Source organism: Hyaena hyaena, unplaced genomic scaffold (genome assembly GCF_003009895.1).
Source record: "Hyaena hyaena isolate Hyena2069 unplaced genomic scaffold, ASM300989v1 scaffold_0, whole genome shotgun sequence".
Classification (NCBI taxonomy): Eukaryota; Metazoa; Chordata; class Mammalia; order Carnivora; family Hyaenidae; genus Hyaena; species Hyaena hyaena.
The window spans coordinates 3,131,154-3,143,277 of record NW_024080632.1 but is presented as its reverse complement, the minus strand read 5'-3'; the positions used below and the strand labels follow the sequence as shown (position 1 = coordinate 3,143,277).

The 12,124-nt window shown below is 42.5% G+C and overlaps 1 protein-coding gene across 3 annotated transcripts in view; it reads left to right on the top strand.

The window, feature by feature from the left end:
- The window catches only part of CCDC62 (coiled-coil domain containing 62), a 46,666-nt gene extending 35,496 nt beyond the window's left edge, over window positions 1–11,170 (top strand). For all 3 annotated transcript variants that reach the window (XM_039255788.1, XM_039255720.1, XM_039255668.1), the window contains 2 exons: window positions 9,507–9,599; window positions 10,525–11,170. In XM_039255788.1, the coding sequence (XP_039111719.1) occupies window positions 9,507–9,560 (54 nt within the window). In that variant the 3' untranslated portion in view covers window positions 9,561–9,599; window positions 10,525–11,170. The remainder of the gene's footprint in view (window positions 1–9,506; window positions 9,600–10,524) is intronic.
- The last annotated feature ends 954 nt before the right edge of the window (window positions 11,171–12,124 follow it).

Below are 12,124 nucleotides of genomic sequence, written 5' to 3'. Positions count from 1 at the left end.
GAGACAGCGTGAGCAGGGGAGGGTCAGAGAGAGAGGGAGTCACAGACTGAAACAGGCTCCAGGCTCTGAGCTGGCAGTCAGCACAGAGCCCGACGCGGGGCTCGAACCCACGAACCGCGAGATCATGACCTAAGCGAAAGTCGGACGCTCAACCGACTAAGCCACCCAGGCGCCCCTCCTCCTGAAAGTTTTAAGGTTCTGTTTAGGTCTATGGTTTATCTTGATTTAATTTTTGCAGACGGTATGAAGTAAGGATCTGGTTCATTTTTCTTTACTAGGTATCCAGTTCCAGCACCAGTTGTTGAAAAGACTGTGCTTTCTGGTTGAATTACTTTTGGCAACTTTGTTGAAAATCAATTGACTGTATATGCAAGGGGTCTAGTTTTGGACTCTCCGATCAGTTCCATTGATTTGGTGGTTCTCCTGATGCCACACTGTATTGATTATGTTAAGTGTGTGGAGGGTCTTGGAATCAGGTAGTATACATGCTCTACTTTGTTCTTTTTTGCAAAATTGCTTTGTCTGTTCTAGATCTCTTGCAGGTCCATAGGAGTTGTAGAGTCAACTTGTCAATTTTTACAGACATATACTTGGATATTGTGATTTCATTGAATTTGTAGATCACTTAGGGAAGAATTTGTGAACAGAGTATGTCTCCATATAGTTTGTTTATTTGTTTGTTTGTTTATATATTGACCTAAATAAAAGGTCTTCCCTCATTTCTCTTTTAACATACTTTGTAGTTTTCATAGGGGTCTTGCACATCTTTTGTTAAAGGTATTGCTAATATTTTGTTTATTGCGGCCATTATACATGGCACTTTAAATCTCACTAATTGTCTGCTGATGGTATAAAGAACCACAGTTGACTTTTGTAAATTGACCCTATCTAAATTCACCTACGTTGATAGGTTTTTTTATAGATGGTTAGGGATCTCTGCATAGACAATCGTGTCATTTGTGAGCAAAGAATTTCTTTTTCTGATCTGTATGCCTTATATCTTTTTCTTACCTTATTGCTCTGGGTAAGACCTGCAGATCAGTGTTGGATAGAAAAGCGAGGGCAGATGTCCTTGCCTTGTTCCATGAAATACTCTCTGGGGGCTACTGCTTGCTTTGTTCCTCATCACATTAGTGTTCTGGTAGATTCAGAGTTCCATGGAGTGCTTTCCATGTGACATAGGTGATCTGAAACTAGAACATTATCCGTTGTATTTTATTGTTAGCTTTTTGAAGGTTTTATTTTTAAGTAACCTCTGCACCCAATATGGGACTCAAAGTCAAACCCCAAAACCAAGAGTCTGACACTCCACCAACTGAGACTACCAGGCACCCTAAGACCATTAACTGTTTTAGAATCAACATGCTTATTGCCAGGAGCTTCAATAGGTAGTTGCAAAGATTACCTTAAAGAATAAAGTGCTCTTGGGGCGCCTGGGTGGTTCAGTCGGTTAAGTGCCCGGCCTCGGCTCAGGTCATGATCTCACAGTTCGTGGGTTCGAGCCCCGCTTCGGGCTCTGTGCTGACAGCTAGCTCAGAGCCTGGAGCCTGTTTCAGATTCTGTGTCTCCCTCTCTTTCTGAACCTCCCCTGTTCACGCTGTCTCTCTCTCCCTCTCTCTCTCTCTCTCTCTCCATCTCTCTCTCTCTCTCTCTCTCAGAAATAAATAAAAAACATTAAAAAAATTTAACAAGAATAAGGTGCTCCAGAGTGCCTAGGTGGCTCAGTTGGAAAAGTGTCTACTGCTTGAGATTCTCTCTTTCTCTTTTTCTCTCTCTCTCTCTCTGCCCCTTCCCTGCTCATGCTCAAATTCTCTCTCTCTCAAAATAAATACATAAACTTAAAAAAAAAAAGAGGCGTGCCTGGGAGACTTAGTTGGTTAAGCATCCAATTCTTGATTTTGGCTCAGGTTATGACCTCATGGTTCTTGAGTTCAAGCCCCGTGTCAGGCTCCATGCTGATAGCAGGGAGCCTGCTTAGGATTCTCTCTCTCCCTCTCTCTCTGTCCCTGCCCCGCTCATGCAAGTTCTCTCTCTCTCTCTCTCTCTCTCTCAAATAAATAAACATTAAAAAAAAGAATGGGCTCCAAAATTAGTAATTTTTAAGAGTATCTACCATATATGCCATATCAGCTTTTCTTTTTTTTTTTAATGTTTTGTTTTTGTTTTTGTTATTCTGAGAGAGAGAGAGAGACAGTGCAAGCAGGGGAGGGTCAGAGAGAGAGGGAGACACACACACTGAAGCAGGCTCCAGGCTCTGAGCTGTCAGCTCAGTGCCCAATACAGGGCTCGAACCCATGAGCAATGAGATCATGACCTGAGTCGGATGCTTAACTGACTGAGCCACCCAGGCACCCCCATATCAGCTTTTCAAAGTGGCGACCTTAATGGACTTGTGGTATTTTCTGGGAAGAATATTTTTTTCTTGACAGACTTTTTGAAGCATTTGTAAAGCAATTTATTTTACATTGGGGCAGAAAGTATTTTTAAGTATTCGTAAGTTTTTTTTTAAACAGCTTTACTGATAGGGCACCTGGGTGGCTCAGCCAGTTAAGCGTGTGACTTCAGCTCAGGTCGTGATCTCCTGATTGTCAGTTCAAGCCCTGCATTGGGCTCTGTGCTGACAGCTCAGAGCCTGGAGCCTGCTTTGGATTCTGTGTCTTCCTCTCTCTCTGCAACCCCCCTCAAAAATAAATAAAGATTAAAAATTTTTTTAATAAAAAATAAACAGCTTTATTGAGATATAATATACGTGCATACATCAAGTTCTTCTATGTGAAGGATACAATCCAGCAGTTTTAGCGTATTTACAAAATATGCGACTGTCACCATAATCATACTTTCAAACAAGCCGTTTTCATCATCCCCAAAGAAAGCCTGTACCCGTTAGCAGTCACTCCCCACCCCTCTACCCTAGCCCCTGGCGGCTGTTAATCTTGTTTTTCCTCTATGGATTCGTTAGGCAGAGATTTTTAATCAGAGTTTGTCAAATAGAATTCAGGGGATCCATAAACTTTGATGGGAATAGAAAACATACATAAGCTTATTTTAATTAACCTGTAGTTGAAATTTAGCACTTCCTTTAATTCTGAGCATAGGAGACAAGCCACGGAGGTACATAATACCTAGGACTCTGTCCCTGGTATCGGTCACATGTGGCTTCAGCTCACATTACAGTTGTTACAGGTTTCTTGAGATACCCTTTATACTTAGCACTAGCTCAGAATTACAGAATAATAGACCTGCTGCTAGATCTTACTTAATCCTTTACTAAAGAAAACGGGTGCCTGGCCAGGTCAGTCAGTAGAGCTTTCAATTCTTTTTTTTTTTTTTTTTTTTTGTATTTTTTTTTAATATTTTTATTTATTCCTAGGAGAGAGAGAGACAGCGTGAGCAAGGGAGGGTCAGAGAGAGAGGGAGACACAGACTCTGAAATAGGCTCCAGGCTCTGAGCTGGCAGTCAGCACAGAGCCCGACGCGGGGCTCGAACCCACGAACCGCAAGATCATGACCTAAGCGAAAGTCGGACGCTTAATTGACTAAGCCACCCAGGCGCCCCATAGAGCTTGCAATTCCTGATCTCAGGGTTATGAGTTCAAGCCCCATGTTGGGCCTAGAGCTTACTTTAAAAAAAAAAAAAAAGATTTGGGACAACTGGCTGGCTCCTTTGGAAGAGCATGAGACTCTTGATCTTGTGGTGGTGAATTTGAGCCCCTCATGGGGTATAGAGATTATTCAAATAAAACTTAAAAAATAAAAAGTGCATATTATTATATCACAACCTTGTTTAATATCTTGATAACCGTGTTACTTCTGCTGTAATACAACTTACAGATTCCTAAAAATGGCCACACAATGCAATATTGCACAATAAAAACCACACCACATAAAGGAAAAATGGGGTAGGGGCATAACACTCAAAAACTTTGTCAGTGATACATTTTTAAAATTTTTTAAAAGTTTATTTATTTAGAGAAAGAACGAGCTGGAGAGGGGCAGAAAGAGAAGGGAACAGAGGATCCAAAGCAGGCTCTGTGCTGACAGCAGAGAGCCCGAAATGGGGCTTGAACTCATGAGCCAAGCCTTGAGTTCATGACCTGAGCTGAAGTCACATGCTTAATAGACTGAGCCACCCAGGTGATATGTTTTTTTCAAAAAGAATAGGAATGTAATAAAAATGGTAGGACACTTTTAGTTATTTATTATTTGTTTGTTTGTTTGCTTGTTTAGAGACAGAGACATTGTGAAAAGGGGAGGAGTAGAGAGAGGGGGAGAAAGAGAAAATCCCAAGCAGGTTTCACACTGTCAGCACAGAGCCCCATGCTGGGCTTGAACTCACAAAACTGTGAGACCATGACCTGAGCTGAAACCAAGAGTTGGACACTTAACTGACTGAGCCACCCAGGTGCCCTGGTAGGAGAGTTTTTACACGTTAAGTCGTTAAGAAATAGACAAATGCTCTAATAAATACGGCACTTTATCTTGAGAAAGACCTGGAGTTTGCATGTAGATTTGGATGTTGGGGAGGTGGTGGCTTGTGATTCACTGGGAGGGGGTAGGAGGGTCATCAGATGGGAAGCTCTAGCAGCAGATGTGGACGGCATGGCTTGTAACACACAGGGAAACGAGGGAGGCCAGTGAGTGCTTTAGGGGTGCGTGTTTGTGTCTCTCCTCCTGCATGCCACGGCTCAGTCCAACTGGGTACAGTTTACCTGGCATTTCTTGTGGACAAAATTGCAGGTAAATAACTGCAAGCTTCACATTAGGCCCAAATTGCTCCCTGATATATCGGCTGTGTTGGAACAAATTCATTCATATTTTTTTCAAAACAAGTGTTGTTACGGAACTGACCATCTTTCGGTATAATCTACCTGGCCGACTCCTAGCCATTCTTCTGTAGGTTTGTTGTTGTTGTTTTTAAGTTTATTTATTTAAAAAATGTTTTTTTATATTCTTGAGACACAGAATGAGGGAGACACAGAATGTGAAGCAGGCTCCAGGCTCTGAGCTGGCTGTCAGCACAGAACCCAACGTGGGGCTCGAACCCACAAACTGTGAGATCATGACCTGAGCTAAAGCCGGACACTCAACCAACTGAGCTACCCAGGCGCCCCTAAGTTTATTTATTTTGAAAGAGAGAGAGAGAGTGAGCAAGGAGGCAGAGAGAGAGAGAGAGAGAGAGAGTCCCAAGCAGGCTCCACATTGCCAGCATGGAGCCCAACATGGGGCTTGATCCCATGAACTGTGAGATCATGACCTGAGCCAAAACCAAGAGCCAGACGCTTAACCAGCTGAGCCACCCAGGTGCCCCTCTTCTGTAGGATTTTATGTCAAATTCCTATCTAAGATATAATCAGTAGCTCCCTTGCTTTTGTCTTTATAACAAGGCTACGTACGTATGTGTCTATGCATGTATCTCCATGAGAGTGCAGGTCACGTGCATGATGGCAGACTACGTACATGTCTTCCTCTCCTCTGTGGGCACCTTCAGGAGCCCCTCATACTCATCTTGGCATTCCTAGTCGTAGCACACGCAGAACCAGCTAGAGGATGCTCAGTAAATACCTGGAATGGACCTGATCAGAAAAAAGACAAAACAGAGGTGTCTGGGTGGCTCAGTTGGTTAAGCATCTAACTTCGGCTCAGGTCATGATCTTATGGCTCATGGGTTTATTTTATTTTATTAAAAATTTTTTATAGTTTATTTATTTTTAAGACAGAGAGAGACAGAGCATGAGTGGGGGAGGAGCAGAGAGAGAGGGAGACATAGAATCCAAAACGGGCTTCAGGCTCAGAGCTGTTGTCAGCACAGAGCCTGATGCAGGGCTCGAACCCACGAACCATGAAATCTGACCTGAGCCGGAGTCAGACGCTTAACCAGCTGAGCCACTCAGGTGCCCTATCACAGCTCATGGGTTTGAGCCCCACATCAGGCTCTGTGCTGACAGTTCAGAGCCTGGCGCCTGCTTCGGATTCTGTGTCTCCCTCTCTCTCTCTGCCCCTACCCTGATCGTGCTCTCTTTCTCTCAAAAATAAAATAAACATTAAAAAAAATGTTTTTTAAATAAGAAAAAATAAAACTTGGTTTAAGAGAATTTTTGATCCAGAAAGACCTAGAAGAGGGTGTAATCTCAACCTTTCAACTTACAGGTGAGGAAAGGTTTCACTTTTCATTTCACTTAACATTCCATAGTTTTCACTTTCACTTAACATTCCATAGCTAGAAAGATAATCATTTGGAATTAGTTGGAAAAAACATTGGCTTCAGATGTAATAAATTTTCCAGAAGATTTCCAGAAGATTAAATAATTCTGGAAATGTTGAAAAAACAATAGAATTCACAGAAATATACTTGGTAACATGTTTTATAAATTCCCTCCCTCTGGTCTTTGGAACTGGGTGTAGATAGTTACAGAAAAAGCAAATCATTTGTAAAAATTATTTTTTTTTAATTTTAGAGAATGTGTAAGTAGGGGAGTGGGGCAGAGGGAGAGAGAAAGAGAGAATCTTTTAGGTTTATTGATTTTGAGAGAGAAAGAGGCAGAGAGAGAATCCTAAGCAGGCTCTGAGCTGGCAGCTTGGACCCGGGCTCGGAGTTCAATCCCATGACTTGAGTAGAAATCAAGAGTCAGATACTCAACCAACTGAGCCATCCAGGTGCCCCAGTTTGTATAAATTCTTAATTTTTGCACTAAGGAAGCAGGGTAAGATTCTAAGCAGCCTGTATGCGTCACCATTGTTTGGCATCTGTTGCAGATAACAAGGGTCTTCTTTCAAAGCCTTTTTTCTCATACTCTGAGATATCACTGGGGGAGCACACAGTGACTCAGTCCTTCTGGCAGGGAACTTTGCACTGTTGCCTAAAAATTGCAGAGCTGAGCGTTTGACACCATGGCACTCCTGTGGGAATCTCCCTGAGCACATCCACATGTGTATACAGTGGCTCACGTACAAGTGTTACATTGCAGCATTGCTTTTTTTTTTTTAAGTTCATTTATCTTGAGAGAGGGAGTGTACACAGCAGGAGAGGGGCAGAGAAAGAGGGAGAGAGAGAGAATCCCAAGCAGGGATCACTGTCAGCAGAGCCTGGCACGGAGCCCAGCTTGGGGCTCGAACCCACGCAGCACGAGATCATGATATGAGCCGAAATCAAGAGTCAGATGCTTAATTGACTGAGCCACCCAGGTGCCCCTGCAGCATTGCTTTGTAATAGCCAAAGTTCAGAAACTATCCCGAGTGTCCAGCAAAAAGGAACTCAGGAAGTAGTGATGGTGCGTCCACATAGTGGAATATTACTCAGTCATAAAACAGAGTGAGGAAGACCTCAGACGTGGAAATACTTACTGGACATACGTTTAAGTGAAAAGAAGCAAGATACTGAAAGGCTTATATGCTATTCTTCACATGTATCCAAGGGGACAGGAATAAGAATATATATTATTTTGGGGGCGCCTGGGTGGGCATCTGACTCTTGGTTCGGCTCAGGTCATGATCTCACGGTTCATGAGTTCGAGCCCTGGGACAGACTCTGTGCTGGCAGTGTGGAGCCTGGCTGGGATTCTTTCTCTTTCCGCCCCTCCTGGCTCACACATGCACGCTCTCTGTCTCTCCCTCTCTCAAAAATTAAACATTTTTTAAAAAGAATATATATTATTTTTATTATATGTCAACGTATATTAACTATTTTTAAAAGCCCCAATAATTTAAAACGAGAGGAAAAAAAGGAAAGAAAGGGTAAAGCACAGCACAGCTGACCACATCACCTTGCGCCCCAGCAGGCTTCCAACTTAGTTGAGGGGTGGAAACAGGGAGGGACTCAGCGAGTCCAGGGGACCAGGCATCCTCATCGCTAGCTCGAGACCGTCGGTGCTGCCAGGACTCTTGACCTGTTTTTGTGGAAGGCTGGGAAAGCCTACGGATCCCTTTTAGAATAATGTTTTTAAAGGAATGAAACAAAATAAATCAGATTGTAAAATACATAGGGAGGCTGCTTGAGCAGACAGGGCGGCATGAGTGAAAGCCGCGAAGGCCTGGGAGCGCCGAGAAGAGCCTGAGCCCGGCCCACATGTAGGCCCTGGGGAGGGTCAGGGGCTGAGGATGCCGGCTTTCCCTGCCAGCTGAAGTCCACCACCTGGGCCTACTGCTGTCATCCCTCTCTGTCCTCCTTTTCATCTTCTTTTTAAAAATATATCTCCAGGGGCGCCCTTGTGGCTCAGTCGGATAAGCACCCACCTCTAGATTTCTGGTTCATGAGATGGAGTCCCGCATCAGGCTCTGCGTGGACATGGAGCCCGGTTGGGATTCTCTCTCTCCTCTGTCTCTGCCCCTCTCCTGCTCGCATGCCTGTGGTCTTTCTCTCTTCCTCGCTCAAAATAAATAAAGGGCACCTGGGTGGCTCAGTCAGTTAAGCGTCTGACTTTGGCTCAGGTCATGATCTCACAGTTCGTAGGTTCAAGCCCCGTGTCGGGCTCTGTGCTGACAGCTCAGAGTCTGGAGGCTGTTTCAGATTCTGTGTCTCCCTCTCTCTCTGCCCCTCCCCCACTCGTGTTCTGTTTTTCTCTCTCTCAGAAATGAATAAACATTGGGGCGCCTGGGTGGCTTAGTCGGTTAAGCGTCCGACTTTCGCTTAGGTCATGATCTCGCGGTTCGTGGGTTCGAGCCCCGCGTCGGGCTGTGTGCTGACTGCCAGCTCGGAGCCTGGAGCCTGTTTCAGTCTGTGACTCCCTCTCTCTCTGACCCTCCCCTGCTCACGCTGTCTCTCTCTCTCTCTCCTAGAAATAAAATTTAAAAAAAAAAGAAATGAATAAACATTAAATAAATAAATAAACAAATAAATAACAAAAAAAGTCTCCCAGAACACCTAACAATGCTAACGAACCAAGCCCTCAGTAGGTACTTACAATTAACAAGGGCACTTAACAATTGTTTTTTATTTATTTTTTATTTTTTTTTATTTCTGAGAGAGGGTGTGTGAGCAGAGGGAGGGTCAGAGAGAGAGGGAGACACAGAATCTGAAGCAGGCTCCAGGCTCTGAGCTGTCAGCACAGAGCCCGACGCGGGGCTCAAACCCACGAACTGTGAGATCATGACCTGAGCTGAAGTCAGACGCTTAACCCACTGAGCCACCCAGGCGCCCCAACAATTGTTGATTCGTATTGATGACCATGATGACCATTGTCGTCACTAGGGGCTCACGACATTGTCCATATTAAGGCTGACAGAGACCCAGTTATATCTGGGTCATTAGCTGATTGCTAGAGTTTAAGGCATAACACATATGGTAAAGCAAACAGAGCCTTGCAACTAGGAGATTAGAGACAAAAGGGCCCCACACATGAGTAGGAAGTCAGTACCTCTTTGCTGGATGGATGCTTATTGTATGAAATTATTTCATTGTATTTCATTAATTCCTTAAGGTCTTTTAAAGGTATTTCTGCTATGTTTGTGTATTGTCTTAAGTATTGTCCAGTTTTCCTCTCCTGGGTACTAATTTAGAAGTTGTTTTATAGAACTTAGAAGTCTCAGAAGAGTCAGCTCAAAAAAATACCGTCCTTACTAACTGAGAAAACAAAAGTCAACTTCAGTATTCACTGTGATCATAGGTAAGTCACCTTTGTTTATCTCCCTTTATATCTCAATTGATATTTAATAAGTAACTTGGGAACATTGATAATGTAGAGTCAAGGCCATACATTTGTTTGACCTGTAATCCTTTCTCTTGTTAGACCTATTTATACATACCTTCTAAATTCAATCAATAAAATGTCAGTTATTTGTACGAGAAATGCAGATCAAAAAGTTCTTGTTCTCAATACCTAGAATTTTAAGTACAGGGAAGTGAATACAGATAGCTTTCAAAATCAGAATCTAAGTTAATATTTCAGCATTTCATCTGGGTATCTGTCTGGAAAGAAGTCTTTTCATGGGGTTTCAAGTTTTATAAAAAGATTCATTGATGGGGGCACCTAACTGACTCAGGCCATGGAGTGTACAAGTTTTGATCTTGGGGTTGTGAGTTTGAGCCCCATGTTGGGTATAGAGATGACTTAAAATCTTGAGAGGCGCCTGGGTGGCTGAGTTAAGTGTCCAACTCTTGGTTTCACTCAGGTCATGATCTCATGGTTCCATGAGTTTGAGCCCCACCTTGGGGTGCAGAGTCTGCTTGGGATTGTCTTTCTGCCTCTCTCTCTCTAAATAAATAAATAAACTTAAAAAAAAAATCTTGAAAAAAAAGTTTCAACGATGTAGTTTGCATTTTCTTGGTTTGTTTCCTTCTGTTAAACCTACATTTGCTTTCAGTGTAAGCAAGAACTCTGTGAAAGCAGTAAGTGCAGGGAGCCACCTCCCTGCCTCTTGTTCTCTTTCTCTGTCTTTGCTGAGACATTTTAATATGTATGGTGTTTTCCATGACCTTATGTAGATAAAATCAGGACGTATAGTTAATTTTTTAGAAACTGGGAATTAGAATACACTGCCCACCGGCTCCCCTTGACTTGATTTTATTCACTCTGTGTTTCCTTCCTGCAGAAGCCGATTTTCCAACTTTGGAAGGCAGGAAGCAGACATCAATACCTAATGCTTAACCTTGAAACAAAAGAGGATTGTAATCCTTTGTAAGCAACATTTAATACCAAAGGGAAGCGGAAACCGAAAGTTAGTTTTTCAACATCTGTATTTTATTGGTTTTCAAGTTGACCGTTTTCATGTTGAAGAAATATTGCTTTATGTTAAGCAGTTAGACCTTATTGTGTATTGTCTGTATACACTTGGAATTCTGCTCAGAGAGAAAAAGATGCAGACTAGAATTAAGTACTAGAGAAGCTCTTTAAAAGTGTGAGCATCCAGGCGAGAACCCCTGCGTATAAAGTGCTATTTCCACTCTCTGATTTAAAAAAAGAAAAAAAAAGAAAACCCTGTGCTTGCATTTAAATTACAACCAACGGAGACAGCTGCAAATATTCTGAGAACTAGTAGCCTTTTCATTTGTGGCTTTTGCTCTGGACTTCGCTGTGTAAAATATGATAGAATATATTTTTAACTGGAAAGTATCTCCTCAGGTACTGACAGTTGAGGCCCTTCTGTCCCAAAGCTGAACAGTAGGAGAGTTCCCGTCTACTTAGACAAACAAAAGCTCGCTGGAAGATCAAGTTTTACGTGCGGTATTTTTTTTTTTTTTATCACTAAAGACTAAAACACTTCCATTTTAACTTGTAATTTAATTTTTTAAAGGATATACTATGTGCATTTCTGTCCCTTCTAAGAGAATTGATCAGTTTCAACCAATAAAAAATATTTTTAATAATAAAGAAAAATAACTTCCTTTTTATTATACAGGCGCGAAATAAGGAAGGTTAGCCGCTTGAAACCGAACCTGGCAAGTGAATTTCCTCGGGAGTGGGAATGTCGTTTTTTTTTAATCATAGCCGTTATCAAGGTTCTATTGTGCTGTATGAACGCCCCTTTGTTGAAAGGTTTCAGTGCTACTTCAGAGATGATTTTCATGAGAGTGGAGGAGCCACCCCATTTAGCCTTTTTAATTAGGGTGCTGAAAAGAGAAATTGGGTGAGGTTCTGCCGAAGTTCTTTATAAATGCTTGCTTTCTCCCTCGGGCAAGGCCAGCCCGGTCTGTGCAGGGCAAGTCTGAGAAAGGTACAGTTGATTCTGAGCTGTTGGAAACCTAAAATGTCCCTGGAGAGGCTGGTTTGCAGCCTGAGAAACAAAATATGAAAATTTCTCCTTCTCTTTGTGCTGGGCTCATGGCTACACGTCAGCCTGCCCAGTGAAAAGAACACTGACAAGATGCTAGTAAGTAGGAAAATTTCAGGCAACTACAGAATTTGAGAAGAGTGAAAAATTATTTTGTGACTAAATGTGTTTGAGCTCCCAGGATTATCGCATCTACAGTTCCTACCTGGCCTCACCACGTTATTGTGAATTACAGCACATATAACCCCAAAATGGGAAATCTTAATGTTATCATCAACTTCTCTAAACTAAGTTACTTCAATATGGGAGCAGTTTCTGTAGGGAGCCTCAGCCTCAGTATGTTTGAAAGAGTTGTGAGATAAAACTAGACTTGAGCATTCCTATTTTGTCATCAACGTTCTTCCATTTTATTTTATTTTTT